Here is a 21,634-nt window from a genome sequence, read left to right on the forward strand (position 1 = left end):
ATTATAATAATTATAACTTTTTTGACCAATAAACTTTTGATTCTGAATAGATATCTTGTGAATGCAAAATATGACCGCGCAAAATCTTATTTATAGCAATTTATTATTAAATATATAGTTCTTGTCAAGGAGTGGTGGACCACTTTGAGTCTGTTATTTTTCATTTGTCACATTTTTTATCTATAAGATGGCTTCTTTTTGTGCAGAATATAAGGGATAGTTTATTCCAAAGTGGCAAGCCCAAAAACTAAAAAATACGGGTTAGAAATTATCTACTAGTCTTTTGCGGGAGCATATCTGCTGCCCACTCCATATGCCATAGTTTTATAATTGGTCAAAAAAAATTAATAATTAAATTTTAATTTAAATATATATTTTTTACCAATCACAAACTCATGACACATGGAGTAGCATAAAGGGTGGGACAAAAAATGTCTACCCGTTATTTGCCATGTCAACATAAGTTCACAACGGTGGAGTACTTTATAGTTTCTATCAGTTATTGCATTAAATTGGAGATCCACTTACACGAGTCAGACTCCTCTCTATTACTGGAGAGTGAGTACCAATTTTAGATTATGACACATGGCAAAATAAATATCAACGGTTCAAATTTTAAAATGGTATTTAATTCTTAATTAAAAAAATTGTAATAAAGAAGGAGAAGAAGAGAGTGAACAGCAAATGAAAGAGAATGCAGAAATATGGCGATGCTTAGCTGTTAAACTTGGTGCTCCAGTTGCTTCTAATAGTCCAATTCTAGATTTTTTTATTTGTAGGTTCTTTTGTGTATGACATAGCAGTTCTCTTTCTTTTTAATTTTAATTTCTTCATACCCTTCCACTTTAACATCTTTCTCTGAATTAGTATGTCTAATTTATATAAAGATGAATAAATTACACTGAGTTTTAGTGAAATTACATAAATCACCTCTCACTTTTCTACACTTACACAAACCTCCCTTAGTTTTTATACTTTCATTACACTGATCACCCCTGCATAAGAAATAAATGTAATCTTTTAAACAAAAAATGTGATAAATACAATTAAGTTAAACAAAATATGATATATTATGTAGACAAGTCTAAATAATATACAAATCAATGTATCTTTATTATTTTTTGTTACAAAATTCATCAACAATTCTAAAGAAATATTGTTTAAATCGCTCTTATAATATAGTGTAACGAACCAAAAATAATAAAGAAATATTGACTCATGTATTATTTAGACGTGTCTCCACAATATATCATGTTTCGTTTAACTTAATTGCATTTATCATATTTTTTGTGTAGGTGTAGAAAAATCATGGATAATTTGTGTAATTTCAGTAAAACTTGGGGGTGTCAGTGTAATTTACTCTATAAAGAATTGCAAGGGTTCGTATAATTAAAATGAGTTAAAAGAGGAGGAGAGAGAATAGAGATAACAAACCCCCTCACTAAAGATCTCAAACCATACTTTACTTCTTCATTATAGATCTCAACCCATACTTTACCTCTTCACCACAAATCTCAACCCATACTTTACCTCTAAGAATGCATGGATAACACTTTGAATGTAAACGAGACAAGGTTTGGGAGGATGAGTGACATTTGCTTTCTTCTTTATTTGCTGTGAATTCTTCTCCTTCTTTATTTCAAGTTTTTCTTTTAGTTTTTATTTAATTAAGAATTAAATATCATTTTAAAATCTGAACCGTTAATATTTATTTTGTCATGTGTCATAATCTAAAGTTGGTATGCTCTCTCCAGTAATAGATGGCTATTTACACTAGAGAAAGTAAGTTTTTTATGAATATTTAATTGTTTATATATGTTCACTAATTCAAATAATTTAATTTCCTTTGAATTGATGGCTAAGATAAAAAATAAATTTAAAAATTTTACTTTTTAGAGTAATAGGATCCCTCCCCTTAACTCATACTCCTATTATTAACTATTAATTATTGATGAAATGATATATGTACTAAAAGTGCATGAACTTTTTACATTGTTACTGTATTATTTATTATTTATTTTTAATCAATATTAACTTTTAAATAAAACTAATACAAATAAATATTAGATGATATAGTGAATATGCATAAATCTCTATAATGTCAGTGTATAGATATTATACTATTAATTATTTAAATAACTCAAATCATAATTATTCCAGTTATACAACTCTATTAGTTATATTTAAATGGAGTCACAAACATATGTCACATTTTTATTTCACATTAAAGAAAATCAAATACATCATTAAAAGAAAAGTTATTAAAAATAATTAAAATCAATGAAATAACTAGCAGTTGATTAATGGTTCGACTAAATACGTTAATTGTTTTTAATGATTGACAAAAGAAATATATTACAAAATACAGTAAATAAAGGGTATAAAATCTATCAATAGATAATTAATAGATTTTTATACGGTCAATATATCATTTAATCATTCATATTTATTACTTTTATTTAAGAATCAGTAATAATTAAAAATAAATGACGTGTGAACAAATTGTAAATTTTTTATACCATTTGTGCCTGCATTATTTTCTCTTAATAAATATTTAAATATAATTCATGACAATATTTAATCGAAACATTGTACATGCATAATTAAAAAACTGTTTAAAGGTTATAATGGACAAACCTGTCACAAGATTTTGAAAAAGTGCAAAACAATTTAGAAAAGTGCAAAATAATTAGAAAAACAAATTGGCTCTCCACAAATTGCACAACTCCCTCACTCATTCCTGGCCTTTCCATTCCACTCTCTCACTCATTGCAGACTGAAAAGTTTTGGGCCCAAAAGTGCAACTCACGCACTAAAATGCAAGTTTGTAATCTCCAACGTCCAACCCCACAATTTTGCTTTTTTTTTTATTATAATAAAAATGGTTATTTAACAAAGTAACAAACCGTTGTTAACTGTTACGGGTAACTGCTGATTTATCTTTGAGAAATTACAGCAAACAAATATGATACGGTGAATCCATCCTAATTTGGTAGCACTCACAGAAAAACTATCCTGATCTGTTTTTGTTGAATGGTGAATAGTCATTGTCATTAAAATATGATATGGCTCTTCGGAGTTGTCAAACGTTATCAAGAAAAATAACTGTCTTGTTTCGATGAACGTGCACTAGTGACCCACATTAAAAAAAGCTATAAATTATCGAAAATGATATATTATCCTACTATATTTTCTTATTATATTATCCTATCAATCTTTTTATCCATAAGAAGATGACATGTGTCTTAAAATACAATATTTCAATTATTAATGATTGGATTACAAGTGGCATATATTAGTTACTTTTTTTGTAGGCAAGAGAATTAGTAATATGATTTACTAGGAGGATATAACAATGCTCTTAATCATTGTTATTTTTTACACTGTCATTTATACTTTTGTTTAAAAGTGAATGGGAGAATTGTGTACACCGTAAATATTGTAAATCATTATCCAATTAGCATTTTGATTTGTGAAGAAAAGTCAAAATCAGAACCCTCTATGGAACTTCAATATGGAGAAAACTTGTAGATGCCACTGATGGTTCTTTCTCCGAAGCCCACATGCCTTCGCTGGAATCTACTATAAATTATTGAAAGAGTGAATCTTTGAGGAAATAGTAGAGGAAGGAGGGTGATGGCACCTATAAAAGGTAGCAACTTTTTTCTTGTACCATATTTTTTGGGTAAGAAACTAATCCAAGAATCGAACCCTTAACGATCTTAGAGATTTAATGGAGCTTTATACTACTAGTTTTCCAATTCTATGTTAATGGCAGCAAAGAGATATGAAGTCTATTTTGACTTAGGACAATGGCTACTAAATATTTTATGGAAGGCTTAGTTATATTTTATTTCAATTTCATCCTTTAATTTTCAAATTAAATGAATGTTTTCGTTGTTTTATTTATTTTCAAAAAAATCATCATTTAATTAATAACTTATTTCAGTCGTTTGTTTATTTTTAAAATGCTTCAATTTGGATACAAAAATATGTTTAAGGGTGAGATTTAAATTAAGAATGAGATGGAGATAATGTACCGATCAAAAAATTCAAATTTTAGCAAAAAAAAACGTAGCAATGAATGGAAAATACAGAATCTAACAATGCTATAATGATATTCAAAAAAGGATTAAATTAAAACTTTTTGAAAAAACAAAAAATATTGTTTAATAGATAAATGATACAGAGTTAAAACTTAAAACTTCAAAATAAGATCGAGAATAAAAACATAATAAACCTTTATGAAATTACATCACCTCATATACAAAACAAGTTTATGCTTCCTAGAGGTGAAAGGGTTTGGTTAGTTGATCCTATGTTCCTGTTTACAATATTTAAGTATATTCATGTAATTGTTTTTATTATAATTGATTATTTTCAAGTGAATGAAGTTATATAATTTCCTTCTATGATTGTAATTATTGAAATACATATACAAAAGAAATGATATCCTCTGGTACCTGAATGTAGGAAGATGAAGAAATTTCCATGTTAGAGTTTGTGTTAGGATATGTGCACAAAAATGATATAAAAAAACTAAGTTATGATGTAAAAAATACATTGTGTAAACTCATTTCTTTACTTGGAGTAAGGCCTACCTCTCTTTAAAAAAAAAACAAGTGTATAACTTGGAATAATAGACCTTACTTTTGTGACAAGAAGCCTAAAGTAAACCTGCACCGAATGAACCGATAGAACTCATAGAAGCCTATCTATAAAGGTGTGAAACAATTAAAATATGCTTATTACAGATAAATGGGAGAAAGTGGGAAAGCTATACATTGCATCATCACAGCACAAAATTGACCACTCTACATAGACAACTCTGGTTTATATCATATAATAGTAACATTTGCACATAATTTTTGTCACCAGTTTATAGAGATTCTCATTCTTGGGCACCTATCTATCTCTATCCTGGTAATAATCATTAGCTATTTGCAGCAGTTGACCAGCACCAATTCAATGGGAACTGAGTCATATTAATTTTTTCCACAATACATCAAGTTAGGAATGGTATCTCCTTCTGAACAATGATTGACTTATTATTAGGAAGCAATTCAAGAAAGTCTTATTTACTACTACAAAGGAAGGAACTCAAAGAAGAAAGAGATTATGGCTTACACCTTCAAGGCACAACCAATATATCTTTTTGTTTCTTGAGTAACTTCCAAGACTCATCATTCTCTATTCTTTCTTCTCAATTCTTTTCAGAGAAACAATGGAAAGTCATGTTATATGCAAATTTTCAGTTATATTCCCCATCATAATATCCTTCTCATTTGGCTTAGTTTCCTTTACCTTATGTATAGCCTCTGAGATTATGAGGAACAAGGTAGTTTACATGATGGCTAATGAGTTGTTTATATGATTTTATTTGAGTTTTTTATGAACTTTGTTCTGATTCTTTGTTTTTTTGTAGACCAAGGATCTGAGATGGAATGGAAAAATATGTTATTTGCCAACAAGCCAAGCATTTGGGTTGGGAATTGCAGCTTTGGTTTGTTTATTTTTGGCTCAGATCATTGGGAATTGTATTCTATTCAAGAATTCTTGTTCAAGAAGGAAAAGAAATGCTCAGTATAAGATGCCTGTCATTGCAAAGCTTCTACTTTTGATTTCTTGGTAGGTTATCAAATCTAATGCATGTCTGTTGTTAGTTCTTACCTCATTTTCAACAATTACAACACTGCAACATATTTCATTTTATTTGCTGTTTTAAGTATATTGCTTAAAACATTGGAATAAAAATGTTTGCACTTTTTTCCTTACAAAACTTTGGAAACAAGAAATATAATAAAAATTGAGAAAGTTTTCTTAAACCAATTATTAACTACTGAGTGGTATGCATCATCAATCACATGTTTGACAATATTTGCTACCAAAACTGATGACTTTATTCAAAAAGTCTTGACGTTGGATATGTGGGGAGGAGTGAAAGAGTTTATAAGTGGAAAGATTCATAGAACTAATGTTTAAAGGTTTTAGTTTAAGACGTGGTGTCTCACTTGTGATTATTCACTCTTCTCCTACCTCGATAACAATGGAACTCTCTAGTGATTAGAGGTTGTCAGGATTCAGTATAGTACAACAAATAAGTCTAATTTCTTCAACCATGTTTCTAGAAAGTGGACATACCACCATCCGATCTACTTGTCAAGTGGATTTTTCTTTCTTGATTAGTACTTCCATTGAAAACGAGATAAAGGCTAGATCATTTTTGTGAAACAGTGTGCCATGTGGCTTGCCATATTGGCCACAGCTTGGAAAGTTAAATTATATTCACAAGGGATAACATAGCTAGCAAGGGGACAAAAAATAAAAATAAATTAGCATATGATTATATAGGTGATTTGTCCCAATTTAACTATAAGGTAAAGCATAAATTTTGACATTATACTTTTTTTTGCCATTAAAAGTTAAAACATACTATAAGTAACAACTTGGTATTGGTCATGCTTGGCAGGCTTAGCTTTGGAATTGCAATTATTTTGTTGATAACAGCCACAAGCATGAACAGAAAGCAACCCTATGGAGTAGGATGGTTGAATGGTGAGTGCTACTTAGTCAAAGGTGGGACTTATGCAGGCTCAGCCATATTGGTTCTAGCTACAGTAGGTTCGGTAATTGGTTCAACTTTGGCAACAATAAAGACCAATCAAGCAGACCAGGGTCGCAAAATACATGCACAATTGGGGTGACACAATTTTTTACTTAGAAACTATACAGTTTGAGGGGAAAAAACTAGTCTTTTGATGTGAAACAAGAAGAAATGGAATGGATTGAAGATAAGGAAGTATTTATCAACTACACTTATAAAGAAGCCTTATAAGTTGGAGATGGAAAAAAATCCAAGTCCAACCGATGATTCCAAAAAAATAGTGAACTTTAAGTTTGTTGCCAGAACAAAATAATTTTTTAAGCTTCTTATCCAATTTCCTAAGGAATATTTTTTTATTTATTTTTCGACTTTAGGAAAGTGACACACTTCATTTGTACTCATTCTCTCGTAGGTTGTGAGTTTCGGCTGCATCATACAGGTTTTGGACCCCACTTGCATATATATATTAATATTTATTTAGGTTTTTGTGTTGTATTTATTTTTTATCAACTGGCCAGTTGGGATTCGTTGTTTTATTTAAACAATTCCATGAGTCACCGGACACGCGAGGAATGATATTTTTTGGCACAAAAAATGATCAGATTCAAGGAACTAGGCTAGATAATATATATTTTTATTTTTTAAGAGCAAAATTCAGTTCTCAATAATGATATCATATTTATGTTGAGAGTGTTTTTACTAAGATGTACAAAGAGTTGGAGGCATATTTCAAGATTAATTAACTAAAGAAATTATTCCGTCGCATAGGGTATATCATTTTTAAGCTCAGTGTATTGAGTGAAGAGGTATAACACCTCATCATGGGGAGGGTCTAAGCAAGTTTTTCTTACAATAGTTACTTGAAACTGATTGGAAATCACCTATTTTCAACGATGTTTCATTATCTATCTCAAGTCAATCATATATTGACAAGTGATCTTCATCCCTTAAAACTAGGCTCACACTGACAACAAGATGCACATATATTTCATTTTGGGCCGGCGAATAGCTTTGCATTAGGCTTGTGGGGGAGTTTAGATTTTAGCTCCATGATGCATATTTGTAACCTCATGAAACATTCATAAATTTTGTCAATGTGTATGTACTATGTAGAACAGTAGAAGGTTACACGTTTTTTAGAACAACACAAAATCTTATACAAATGCACTTAAGCAAAATTATGAATGTGTTAGAAAACATACTTAACCTTACGACATCCCCTTAGTATAGTAGAATTAGCCAAGAGACAAAATGGTCAGATAAAAGTTAAAGAAAATTACTTACAAACTTTCTCCTTTTTGATTCTCAAGAGATAAAGGGAGGATAGAGTCAAAGTTATACGAGACCACCATATATACTTTCGTTTCTACACTAGTTTGCCTAAAAAGTCGAGGGTGGGATAATTTTGTGTTGAATGTCAAAAATGCCATTGAAGTTTTTTACTCTTAGCTGGTTTTGAAGGCCAGTAACATACACGAATTTCTCTCAAATATAAAAAATATTAATTAAAAATTATTTGAGACTATAATGAAATATTTATAAAAAAATTATAACTATTAAAATTATATCCTTTCTTTCTCCATATTTCTTATTCTTCACTTTCTTGAATAAGGATCATCTACCTACTTTTATGTCTTAATTCAATGGAAAATTAATACTTAATTTTTATGTCTTAATTTTTATAATATTTGATAAGATATAATTGGTTTAGAATATGAAAACAAGAAAATTTTGTGAGATTGTTCCACTTTCTCCCTTCTCATTTTGTCTCTACAACTAAACTTTCTCCCTTCTCATTTTGTCTCTACAAGGAAACAAAGCAATTCTACCTACATTGTTCTGCTTGGTTTCTTGGCGTCATCACTCGCGAAAGACGCTCATCTTTTTCTCTCGGTTTATATCTATAGTTATTTCAAGAATATCTCTAATGTATTTCTTTATGGTGAATAATCTCTCTAACGGACATAGTTATCTAAATCTTTAATGAGATTTTGGTTAAAAATAGAAACAATTTGTTATTTTGGAACCATTATGGCATGTACTACCGCCAAATATTTATCAATATATCTGTTTGGACACGTGAATTTGATTTCAACACGACACAGTTTTTAGTTTTTACCTTCCTAATCCCGATCTCCTTCTCCAACACAGTGTTCTTTCTCTCTCACATCACTTTTCTCGCACTACACTCTTTCCACTCCAACACGATGGAGCAATTAAAATCCATCGGTAGAGAACTCGCCATGGGAGCACAATCCAAAGAACTATTCCACAATCATTCCAAAGAATTCTTAGATCTCATCAAATCCATCGGCGAATCTCGATCTAAATCCGAAGAAGATCGCATCGTCCTCCACCAAATCCAAACCCTAAAAATTCAACTCACTGAACCAAACATCCCTACTCGCAAGATCAAAGAATACATCATTCGCCTCCTCTACATCGAGATGCTTGGTCACGACGCTTCCTTCGGTTACATCCACGCCGTTAATATCACTCACCACGATTCTCTCTTACTCAAACGCACCGGTTACCTCGCCGTTACTCTCTTTCTCCATGATAACCACGATCTCATCATTCTCATCGTTAACACTATCCAGAAGGATCTCAAATCCGATAACTACCTCGTCGTTTGTGCTGCTCTCAACGCCGTTTGCAGGCTTATCAATGAGGATACGATTCCAGCGGTGTTGCCACAAGTGGTGGAGCTTTTAGGTCATTCTAAAGAAGCGGTTAGGAAGAAGGCGGTTATGGCGCTTCATCGCTTTTACCAGAAATCACCGTCGTTTGTGTCGCATTTGGTGGCCAATTTTCGGAAGAGGTTGTGTGATAATGACCCTGGGGTTATGGGTGCTGCTCTTTGTCCACTTTTTGATCTTGTGACTAATGATGTTGATTCTTATAAGGATCTCGTTGTTAGCTTTGTTAACATTCTTAAGCAAGTCGCAGAACGCAGGTTGCCTAAGAACTATGATTATCATCAGATGCCAGCTCCATTCATTCAGGTCCTTCATCATTGTTTCATTTACTATGTTATTTGCATATACAGGTTCCATTTGATCCAATCAATGTCGCATTTTATCTATAAGAGATTCTTAGCGCGTTTAGTAGATGTGTCAAAACATAACGGAATAGAACATATAGGATCTACTCTATAAATAGAACCCAACATGACATGCAATTTAAAATAAATAAATAAATAAATAGAACATTTTAGTTCAACCTAAAGGGGTGAAACCAAAGATAATAGAATACCATTTCACCTTGTTTTGTCCGTTTGCCAAATGCTATCTAAGTCTCTTATAAACTTGTTGAACTCAAGTTATGTATAATTAGCATTATCTTTAAATTAATTATGGTAGTTATCTATTAACTAATAATGTGGTTGTCCTAGTGTGAGATTGGGCCTTGATACAATGGGAATTGGGAAGGTTGTTGCCTCGTGACTCCAAGGTTCAGATTCTTGAAATAGCAACTCCGGGCCTTGTCACTTGGTCAGGCTTTGTGGTTGTCCTAGTGCAAACTAGCTTAAGTGCCCTAGGTTTATGTCAGAATTTATCATTTGGCATTTATCTTAGATGTTGTTTGAGTTTCAGCGGCAAAAGTATTTCAAATGTGCAGGTTAAGTTGCTGAAAATCTTGGCTTTGTTGGGTAGTGGTGACAAGAAAGCTAGTGAGAACATGTATACTGTTCTTGGTGATATAATCAGAAAGAGTGATTCATCGACTAATATAGGGAATGCTGTTCTGTACGAGTGCATACGCTGTGTCTCTTCAATATATCCCAATCCTAAGCTATTAGAAGCTGCTGCAGATGTTATTGCTAAATTTTTGAAGGTTTGTTTTAGTGAAATGTGTTTAAGTTTATACTACAGCATGTTATTGGATATGGCTGTCATGTGTTACATATGTATGTTGTTGTTATGTGGTCAGAGTGACAGTCACAATCTCAAGTATATGGGCATTGATGCACTTGGTCGACTGATAAAGTTAAGTCCAAATATTGCCGAACAACACCAACTGGCTGTGATTGACTGCTTAGAGGTGAGAACATTTCTCATGATCTCAAGTCCACATATTGTTGTTTTAACTTTTAACTGTCAAGGTTATGAAGACTTGAAGTTAGAGCTGATTTTTGAGAATCAGTTATTAATTTCAACTGATCTTTGGAACGACACATATTTGTGAGTTATTGGAAGAGGATATCAATTTTTTAAAGCTTAAGATTTTGTTAGCAAAGACATGGGCAGTTGTGCAGAAGCAACCCTGATTATGGTCATCGCCTAAAATCAAAGCGCTCCTGGTTGTTCACTTAGTTATTTATCTATGCATAATTTCTTATGTCCGTTCTTGAATTTGGAATTCTCATTAAAATTTGATGCATGTGACGCAGGACCCTGATGATACTATGAAGCGAAAAACTTTTGAACTGCTATACAAAATGACCAACTCCTCCAATGTGGAAGTGATTGTTGACCGCATGATTGATTACATGATTAGCATTAGTGATGACCATTATAAAGCCTATATAGCATCCCGATGTGTGGAACTTGCTGAGCAATTTTCTCCAAGCAATCATTGGTTTATACAGGTAATTGAATTTTCTGTCATTATATTCAGAAATGTTCTCGATTTTGCATTTTTTTATATACATCTATTGAACACTAAGAATATCTGGTACTTTGATTACACAGACCATTAATAAAGTTTTTGAGCATGCTGGAGATCTTGTGAATATTAAGGTGGCGCATAACTTGATGCGGTTGATTGCTGAGGGATTTGGAGAGGGCGACGATGCTGCATATAGTCAATTGAGATCATCTGCTGTATGTTACTTTGATAATTACCCCATTTTATTTAATATTTTTTTTGTACAACCATTTTATTTAATATGTGCATGTGCATTACTGAATGGAGACTGTTTCGTGTAGGTTGAATCATATTTGCGCATTGTTGGAGAGCCAAAGCTTCCATCCGTGTTTCTTCAAGTACTTTCTATCTCACTCATGTTCTGTGCTTCTGCTCCTGTTTTATTTTCCGAAGAAATTAGATTTGCTTGTTTGCATAATGTTAAGTGCTGATTACAGGTAATCTGTTGGGTTCTGGGGGAATATGGCACAGCTGATGGAAAGTATTCTGCTTCTTATATCAGTGGGAAGTTATGTGACATTGCAGAGGCATACTGTAATAATGAAACTGTTAAGGTATGTATTGAATAGGTGCAAAAAGATATCAGTGGTTTGTGTAGTTTCACTGAATACCAGAGGGTGTCAATATAATTTACTTTGTTTAATTGTTGACGGTGTATTGTTCAACTTTTTTTCCTATCTTGTCAGTTCCACAAGACTCATCCGTAGATCTAATATACATCACATCTGTGTATTCAATCTGTCTGCTGCACAATTTTGAACTTGGACTAATTTATTGTTTTCATGAAGGCATGCACAATTTCAGCGTTGATGAAAATTTATGCATTTGAAGTAGCAGCTGGGAGGAAAGTGGATATGCTACCTGAGGTATATGCTGAAAGGCTTTTAGGTCAAAACTCAAAAACATGACTTTTTTCTTCTATTTCATGGGCTTTTGTGATAAAAAAATGAATGGAATGTATGTTTGGCACCTCTATCTTTGTCATCATGCTAAACAATCCCACCCCCAATGACAACGTCTTTCAGAAATCCGTCTTAGTTCTTACTTCTTAAGCTTTTCCTATATGAATGATATTGTCACTTGTCTATTTTACCCATAAAAAATGTTTTCTTTTGTTGATAATTTAACATAATAAAGGTGATAATGAGGAATATGATTATATGAATATTTGATCTTAAAATTTGTGCTCGGAAACTTTTCTTTCTTGAGTCATATAGATGTCACATGCATTTTTTCTATGATAATTATAGCAATAAGGCACACAATCTCAGCTTGAGTAATGACTCATTGAATAATATTGTTTTTCACCGTTCTAATGTAATTGATATATTTCAATTATCATTCGGCATGTGGCTAGGATCCTGAACATTATAGACTGATAGTAAGATGAGTAACATTTTCTTGTCTACTTGCAGTGTCAATCTCTGATTGAAGAATTATTGGCATCACACTCTACAGATTTGCAGCAGCGTGCTTATGAATTACAAGCCCTTGTTGGATTGGATGCACAAGTTGTAGAAACAATAATGCCACATGATGCAAGTTGTGAAGACATTGAGGTTATTGCTGCTAATTCAAGAATCTTCTCATTTTAGTTAAATGTTATAATCCTCTCATTTAAGTAATCATACTCTTTTAAGTTTTGACAACACAAAGAAATTCACAGAAGGAAGGGAAGAGGGAGAAGGGAAGGGTCAGAAGGGAAGGGGGAGAAGGAAAGGGAGGAATGTTTTTGACAAAAAACCCTAAAAAATCAATGCCATGTAATAAAAAATAAGGGCTAAAATGACATTTCCCATTAAAATTAGGGTTCTTCACGCTGGAGTGGGTTCTGGACCACACCTCTGCTGCTAATCAACCTGCGACAGGCACGACGGCCAACTGCACCGCTATGCGCAATTCGTCGTGAGGAAGGACGGCAACGTCTGTGACCTCTGCTATTGCATGCAATCGACTACCTAGATGCATAGTTGCATACTGGTCTGCATTTTAAATTTTGATGGTTTCAATCGAAGCCTTCAAATTTGCCTGCTGAAATTTACAAAGCATACCTATTTAAATTTGCAGTGTACACACATATATCTTTTTGCTAAATAGTAACAGTAATGTGCTTGGCAATGCATATTATAGACTTGTTTTTCTGCTCCAAGATTATTGATATACTGAATCTTTTAATCAGGTTGATAAGGACCTTTCTTTCCTCAATGGTTATGTCCAGCAATCTCTAGAAACGGGTGCTCAGCTCTACATCCCTGAGGATGTGCGAACTGGAATGGGGAATATGAGCAGTTTTGGAAGCCAAGATCAGCATGAATCTTTGCAGCATGGTCTGAGATTTGAAGCATATGAACTTCCAAAGCCTCCAATGCAGTCAAAGGTTACTCCAGTTTCATTTGCATCCTCAACAGACGTTGTTTCAGTAGCTGAGGCATTGTATTCAAGGGAAACCCAACATGTATCATCAGTGGGATCAGCAGCATCAGAAGCTGGATCATCAGAGCTTAAGCTACGACTTGATGGTGTTCAGAAGAAGTGGGGTATGCCAGCTTATTCGTCTCCAACACCATCTACCTCATTTTCTACTTCCCAAAAACCAGCAAATGGGGTGACTCAGGTGGATGGTGCAACGACTATCAATTCGAAAGCACATGATAGTTATGATTCAAGAAAGACACATGTTGAAATTTCTCCAGAAAAGCAGAAGCTTGCTGCTTCATTGTTTGGTGGTTCTACTAAACCTGAGAAAAGATCATCCACAAGTCATAAGGTTCCTAAAGGTAGTGCTAGTGCTGCCGACAGATCTCAAGGATCAAAGGCGGCAGGTGTACCCAATGAAGTTGTAGTGGAGGAAAAAATTCATAGACCTCCTCCAGATTTGCTAGACTTGGGTGAACCAACTGTCACTAGCGGTCCTCCCTCTGTGGACCCTTTCATGCAATTGGAAGGACTTCTTGACCCAAGCACTATTTCGAAAACAAACGACAACGCAGTTGCTGCTACAAGTGCGCCTGATATTATGACACTCTATTCAGACACTGCTGCAAGTGGGCATAGTGGCACCGGTGCCTATTCTGTCCCCATAAGTGGGGATAATTTAAATCTTCTAACTGAGTTATTCAATGCTTCTGTTGGAGTTAATAGTGCAGAAACAATTGTGACACCTTTGCCACAATCTGTGAAGGGTTCAAATGCTAAAGATTCTTTACAGAAGGATGCATTAGTGAGGCAGATGGGTGTGAACCCTTCAAGTCAGAATCCCAATTTATTCAGCGACTTGCTTAGCTAATATGTTTGCAAAGCAATTCTAATTCATGATGCTGGAGGATAGATTGCACAGTGACTTGCTGCACATGGAGTTGCCTGAAATAGTTGATTATATGATACAAGGTAAAATTTAAAATAAACTATTATTAGGCATGTATGATTTCAGCTCCCTCCTTGCGGTGATTGGACATCCAGGAATGATGGCAGAACCAGGTAAAGACTTGTACTCATAGTAGAATAGCTTTTGTATTAATTGTATGCACAAGGCTTTCCTTGCTGCATCTAGGTTTTGGTCCTCTCTGGACTTTGAAGGAACGGTGCTGATATGCATGTTAATTTCATTGCCATTCACGCTTCACACGAAGTTCTGAATCATCATTGTTGTTATACCAAAGCTGTACTTTTTACTTCCCTTTTTGTGTGTTTTTTTATGTCCATATCATGTTTTGCTAACAGTAAGACGCCAGGTACTGCGGTTAATAATCAGTTTGATGTGTATGACAATTGTACTGGTATTAATTTTGGAGTGAAAATGAGGATATGTTCATATATTCCTCTCTAGAATGCCATTATGCGGGATTGGCCCTGTTTCATTTCTTTTGTTGCACTGTAGCCTCTCTCTACTCCTGATTAGTTTTGGTATTGTTTATCTATGACATTAGACTAATGTTTTTTTCTGTATAACTAAGGTAATGCCATTAATCATGTGGTTCATCCTTCGACAAGCGTCGATCTTAGGAATTGAACATTTGACATTTAATCTAGTGTAGTATATGGAGATCCAATGAGGCTTTCACCACTGTACCAACACATTGTTGGTACTAATGGTTTTGATTCAATTTTAGGGAAAGATTGCTTTGAGTATTGTTCATGATGTCTTTATCACATTAAAAGGTTTTAACTATGATAACCGGTAGGTGAAAGGTTACACTCTTTTACTGGAATGACAAGTGATTTAATGATAATCTAACAGTGTTTTAGTAGGAATCAAAATGAAACTAATTTTATTTTTTACATGAGTGTAGGCTCCATCTCTAATCTCTAAATCAAATGCGTAGGTTTAAAATTAGGTTAATTATTTGAAATTTTAAAGAAGTAACTTGATTAAAGATCACACAGACATTAACACCATTTCCAATCTTAAAAGACTATTCACCAATTCTAGCTGAGATTAGAGGTGGAAAGCGACTTAGATGACACGTAAAATCATGTTTGACAACATCTGTCATTAGGGTTTTGGATGCAAAGTTAATGGGATGACTATTTCTATACATTCATGTAAGTGATAGGATGTAAATTGCACATAATGAATATGGACACAAAGTAGCTCAGAAAGTTCAAGGCACAAAAAGAATTTTTGGTATAAAAAAGAGGAGCCAAATGGATAACATGTAGATTATAAATCAAAAGAATAGCCTAAAAATATGAAATGAAGAGAATATATTCATTATGAACAAGGATCTGCTGTACTTGTTTATAGAAGAGTACTACAACTATCAATTGAATGAATCCAAACTACTTTCAAAATTTGCTGTTCTTTCTTTATTAATATTTCGTATATACAGAGAGATCGGAATATCCAACTATATAGAGGCAAGAAGAAATCTTATGTTTTTTTCCATGCCAGTTATGTTTATAAAATACCTTAGTCTAGCTTTGCTTTGCCTAGCCACTACACCATAACTTACACGTATTTAAATTAATTATATGTAGAAAGTAGTATTACATAGGTTGAGCAGGCCAGGTTGGGACGGGTTAAAGCTTGTCTTTATTCGGCCCTAAATATTGGTCGGGTCACTTTTTTGAACTCGTTCCTAAACTCGAAGCTAACCGACCCTAAATAACGATCAGGTCAACCTTTAAACCCGACCCTAGACCCGATTAAATATAATGTATACTCATTTTAGATAAAGACTTCTCAATATTATTTATTATCATGACTGTGTAGTTGGATCTATAAAATGTTATATGTATATATATTATTAATCATGTATATATTATGTAAAAGTTGAAGAATAAATGACATTGGTGACCAAAATGATATCATTACTCTGTACATATGTATGTGAGTAGAAACACATAAAAACATGATGAGCAAGTGATCATGGGACGGGACGGCCCGAGTCATGCTTGGTCCCTACCCAACCCTAAATATTGATTGAGTCTATTTTTTTAATCTGACCTAGACCAGATTGGATCCGACTCTATTTTGATCCAATTATAATCGGATCGTACCGGGTGAGCGGATAGGGCCGGGTGCTGCTCACCCTAGTATTTCATAAGAAAATATTCTTCTTTACAGCTATAAGCAGTGCAAGTTCAAGGCCCCACAGTCTCCCATTTTTTCTGAAGAAATGTCAATTGATTTTATCACTAAAGTTCTGACTGGGAAAAGCATTCTAAACTATTTTTTTCGTAGTTATCATTTGCTAGATATTTTGGAGCGAGACTGAAAATAAAATATTAATTTTGTTTTATGTTTAATGTATTTTAAAATGAAAAAATAATTCATAACATAAAAAATATACATTTTAATTCCACTACAAAAACAATAAAAATATAACAGAATGGAACAGTCTGTTATATTATATTCTGTCTGTGTCAAATATTATGTTTACCTGCAGGTTTCCCTTCAAGAAATGCAGGGTGGAATTAGATAACCATGACATATTCATGAACAAATTTGGAGTCACTAATTGCACACAACTCTGAAAACGTAATGATATGTAATTATGTATGCAGTGTTAGCACCGACTGACACGTTAATGTTGGAAACAAAATAGGAATATAATTGGATTATATATGATTTATGAATATGAAAAAATGAAAATAGAGAGTGAAAATCTTTTTATCTGTATTTGTTATGCTAGGTTATAAAGGTGAATAAGATTGCAAAAGAATTACATACTTTTCTATATGAGTGGGAGTAGTATAGAAGATTGGAAATCATATCACACTGCACTCAGAATTTATCCCGAGCAAATATAAGGACATAGTACTATAATGTATTTTCATCATAATGCTGCAAGTACTGATAAGCTTGAAAGAACATGTGTTAAAGAACTTCGGAGACCTGAGTTTGATTGATATGAGATACATGAAATATGTATTAGTCAAAATATGAACGATTGAAATGCTTGTTTGGAAGATGGGAGGCACTTATTCACTACTTTTCTGCAATGCCGTGAATCTTTGGCATTCCATCTTTTTCTTTTTTCACAATTTATATATTAAGAAATGAAGTGTCTTGGCACCTTAGAGATGTATGTAGGACTAATTTCTGCAGACACATCTTAGCACAAAAATTTCTCTTTATTCCGGCCTTGTGGCATGATTATATGAATACAAAAGTTAATGAATGCATCAATGCAATATCTTGAGGACTTTTCTCCTCCAGATATCTTCAAAAGAAAGAAAAAGGTGAATAATGAAAAAAAACCTAATACTATGTGCTCTTTATCTCCTCAAAATCCTCCCATATGTACACTTAACATCCTTGTTTGTAATCAATTTTCAAGACATCCCCTTTGGGTGTGTGATGTGTCTAGGCCAAAAAAGAAAGGAGGTAAGTGTTGCTCTCCCTTGTTTGATTATACATTTGCATTATGGTCCTTTGGTCTTTATCATTTTCTCAAGAAGGTTGAAGCCAATTTTGAGAGCTATGAAGCTAGTCTTTCCATATTTAGAAAGTTGACATAAAACCACTTGTTGGATTTGGATCTGTCTTTTCTTTGCGATATATCTAATTCTTGGAATATAATGTAATAGGCAAACCATTCTGGGGAAGAGCAAAAGGGCCATACTGGATTCCATTCTTTGCACCCTCCATAGACCACCTGCACCAAAATAATAGTAACAAAGTTAAAACATTGAACTTGGAAACCTTTCTAAATTTGGAATATGTTTCCACTTAATGCAAAAAGATTGCAGTGATACACTGTAACTAGTAATCAAAGTTTACCAACCTGTACTTTGTGGTCAGATGATGTAGAAGCACTAGCATCTCCAACTTGGCCAATTCATTCCCTGGACATGCATGGATCCCACTGCCAAATGGCATAAAAGTATTGGGTTTTGGAGCAGCCTGTAAATTATTAAAAGATTATATCAAATTCTAGATTACATGAATAGGTAAAATATCACATGTGAGTAAGAAGAAAAGAAAAATAGGTAAATGCAGAATACTAATATCTATACTATACAATAAATAATATTTACCTCAAATCTTGAGGGATCAAATTTCTCAGGTTCTTTGAAGTTGTCTGGACTATGGTGTATGTTTCTGAACAATGGTAGTACTTTCCATCCCTTTGGTATAAGATGCCCTATAAGATCACAACACAGAATCTGTGAGCTTAAATGAGAAAAGGATAGGAAATCTTGACTACTTAGAAAGAAAAAAAGGTATCAATATCATATCAGATTTATATATTGACCTTGATATTCAACATCTTCCACTGCTTCTCTAAAAGTAAAAGACAAAATTGAAGCAACTCTTAGAGTCTCTTGTATAACCCTTGAAGTTATTTGCATCTTTTTGGCATCTTCCCAATTCAAACCCTTCTCTTCATTTTCTTTCTTGCTCTTCAATATGGATTCTTGTTCCTCCTATAAAAGTTGCAAATAAAAATAACAAAGAAGTTAAGTTTCCAAACAACTTTCTTGATAAAATGATACAACCAAATGATTACAAGTAGGACCAAGATACTTACAGTTACAGCTTGTAGGACACTAGGGTTTTCACAAAGATACTTAACAATCCACGTGAGCACACTGGCGGTGGTGTCACGCGCTGCAAATATGACACCAATTACATTATCTGCTATCTGTTCATCTGTGAGCCCTGCTTTCTCTTCCATGAATGAACCCAACAAGTCCTTGTAATCTTGATTCCCTTGCCTTCTTCTTGAGATTATTTGTGCCACGATCTGTGCAAGTTCCTTTCTTGCTTTCATGGCCTTGTGGAAAAGTGTTCCAAGAAGGTTAATTGGCATTGAATTGTACCCTTTCTCAAGAGTGTAGTAACACCTTTTTAGATCATCTCTATACAGAACTTCTTCTTTGCCAAATATCGAAAGTAGGGCAACATTGAAAGTGAACTGCAATGGATCAAAATTCATTTTTTTTAAAAACCCATTATTAATTTTGTAAAAATACAATGGATATCAATAAAGAATCAAAATCGGTCTTGTCCCTCTGATTTTTTTTATTGGTATTAGTAGATTTTCGGGTTTTTCTATTGTGTGTGAACATGAACACTGATTTAGAAATTAGAGAAAGTAAGTTTCCACGGGAAAACTAAGTATATAACTTCTCAAGTTCCCATTGAAAACTTACTTTTTAAATATCTAAGTCGATGCTCATGGGCACAGAATAGAAAAACTGTTGAATTTTATAAGTATTTTTTCTCTGTTTTGTGCTCTGTTTTTGGAGTACGCGAGTTGGAGTTAGTTGCATACCGTCTTCATTTCAAGGAAAGTGGTTATTTCACGTCCTTCCCATGATTTGATACAATCTTGGGCAATGGATTCAATGGAAGGAACAATGTTTTTGATGGCTTCAGGCATGAAGGTACGAAGTACAAGCCTCCTCAAGTTAGAGTGGTACTCTCCTTGGTGAAAGAAGATAGCTTGTTTTCCCAACATCCTTTCTTTGCTTGCTGGGAATGTTGGTTTAAAGAGGTGAGATTTGTTGAGAACAAATTTTGCAGCTTCTGGACTTGAAATCATCACACAAGGACAACCCAAAATGTGAGACTTGAACATAGAACCATACCTATAAAACAAGAAAGAAAATGATCAATCCAAGTGTATATGTGTTAGTGACTTGCATCCATGAAATAGGAGAAGATAAGAATTGATAAAGTGTAAGAATTTTGATGAAGTTATGAACCTTTTGATTTTTGTGGCAAAGAAAACATTTGGGTCTTGAGAATACATTTGAAAGGTTTCTCCTATGTAAGGGTAGCCCATGGAGCCAGGTGGGAGTGGCAAGTGTTGGCGTTTGGAGACCAAGAACTTTATGAATGTCTTGAAAAGAACAAAAATGAAGAGAAAAGAAGCAAACAAGGAAAACATGGTACTTGGTCCTTCCATGTTTTTTGTTATAGGTGAAAGAAGAATGAGAAGGTTTGTGAGTGAAGAAGTTTAACACTTGAGGTATATATAGGGTGTTATGAGTTACAACATGTAAGAGAGTGAAAGCAAAGGAAAAAAGGGGGAAAGTGAGTGAAACAAAAGAAAGGAGGCTTTCAGTTTCGATTACAGCTCGATTTCCACACAAGGAATCTCCCTCCAGCTAATTCATATTTTTGGTCTAATTTAATACAATGAGCACGTGTCACAAGAGTATATATAAGTACATACATGTAAGAAAAGTGTGTGTGAGTATGGTTGACCGTATATGTATGATGGGATAGAGTCTGTCTCTGTTGGGAAAGTGAACTGAGAAGGGTCCTTAACATTGCTTTATTAATTATTAAGTTAATCATAGAGAGAGGGGACATATATTGACCCTTAAGCAGGACAAAAAAGCCAAAATTAACTTCAAGCAAGGTACTTTTTCCCTACTATTTGGATTCTGTATTTTTTGTAGGTAATGTTTGCTAACTAATTCTTTCACGATATTGGTTTTTTCCACTAATTCTTTGGTGTGGAGGTGGTTGGACAATATCTAGACCTCTCTCCTTTGTTCATGCAAGCATAGGCCATGGATTACTTTGGAGTGAGGGTATATGAAAGTAATTAAGTCTTACTTGTGGGTTCCTCCTATTCATAGAGATTGAGTGAGGTGTACTATAATGTGAGTCTTTTAATCATGATGGATCCCTCTATTATACTTGTATTTAGACTTAACAATACCAACTTTTTATCAGGATGGTTTGTCTTGCTTTGCCTTTTAGTTATAGACCAAACCTACTTTTGTCACATGAAACGGGTAGCCTACATTACTACTGTGGCATGGTCGGGCTTGTACTACGGTTTTACAGCTTTGTATGTACTAACTTAATTATGTTTTGTTCTTATTGTCTTTTCTCTCGCAACTATCTAGGCATAATCGACAACCACATCGGCCGGATCTTGCTCGCTCATGATAAACCTGAATGTTAATGGTTGG

The 21,634-nt window shown here is 33.6% G+C and overlaps 3 protein-coding genes across 4 annotated transcripts; 2 read left to right on the forward strand and 1 right to left on the reverse strand.

The window, feature by feature from the left end:
• LOC109348953 lies at positions 4,757–7,084 on the forward strand. The gene is made up of 3 exons (XM_019589567.1): positions 4,757–5,338; positions 5,426–5,628; positions 6,470–7,084. The coding sequence occupies exons 1-3, from the start codon at positions 5,225–5,227 to the stop codon at positions 6,702–6,704; spliced, it is 552 nt and encodes a 183-aa protein (XP_019445112.1). The 5' UTR covers positions 4,757–5,224; the 3' UTR covers positions 6,705–7,084.
• LOC109348954 (AP-4 complex subunit epsilon-like) lies at positions 8,731–15,114 on the forward strand. Its single transcript, XM_019589568.1, has 10 exons — positions 8,731–9,609; positions 10,226–10,441; positions 10,538–10,648; positions 10,998–11,195; positions 11,299–11,430; positions 11,536–11,592; positions 11,692–11,808; positions 12,043–12,120; positions 12,670–12,813; positions 13,434–15,114. The coding sequence occupies exons 1-10, from the start codon at positions 8,812–8,814 to the stop codon at positions 14,538–14,540; spliced, it is 2,958 nt and encodes a 985-aa protein (XP_019445113.1). The 5' UTR covers positions 8,731–8,811; the 3' UTR covers positions 14,541–15,114.
• LOC109348957 (abscisic acid 8'-hydroxylase 3-like) lies at positions 17,812–20,635 on the reverse strand. 2 transcript variants are annotated; one of them, XM_019589575.1, is made up of 8 exons: positions 20,411–20,635; positions 19,978–20,293; positions 19,231–19,617; positions 18,955–19,126; positions 18,737–18,843; positions 18,484–18,602; positions 18,269–18,354; positions 17,812–18,202 (listed from the first exon to the last, which is right to left on the reverse strand). In XM_019589575.1, the coding sequence occupies exons 1-8, from the start codon at positions 20,611–20,613 to the stop codon at positions 18,186–18,188; spliced, it is 1,407 nt and encodes a 468-aa protein (XP_019445120.1). In that variant the 5' UTR covers positions 20,614–20,635; the 3' UTR covers positions 17,812–18,185. The 2 variants fall into 2 exon arrangements, with proteins under 2 accessions (XP_019445120.1, XP_019445119.1); XM_019589574.1 differs by having other exon boundaries at positions 17,812–18,198; positions 18,265–18,354.

Source organism: Lupinus angustifolius, chromosome LG06 (genome assembly GCF_001865875.1).
Source record: "Lupinus angustifolius cultivar Tanjil chromosome LG06, LupAngTanjil_v1.0, whole genome shotgun sequence".
Classification (NCBI taxonomy): Eukaryota; Viridiplantae; Streptophyta; class Magnoliopsida; order Fabales; family Fabaceae; genus Lupinus; species Lupinus angustifolius.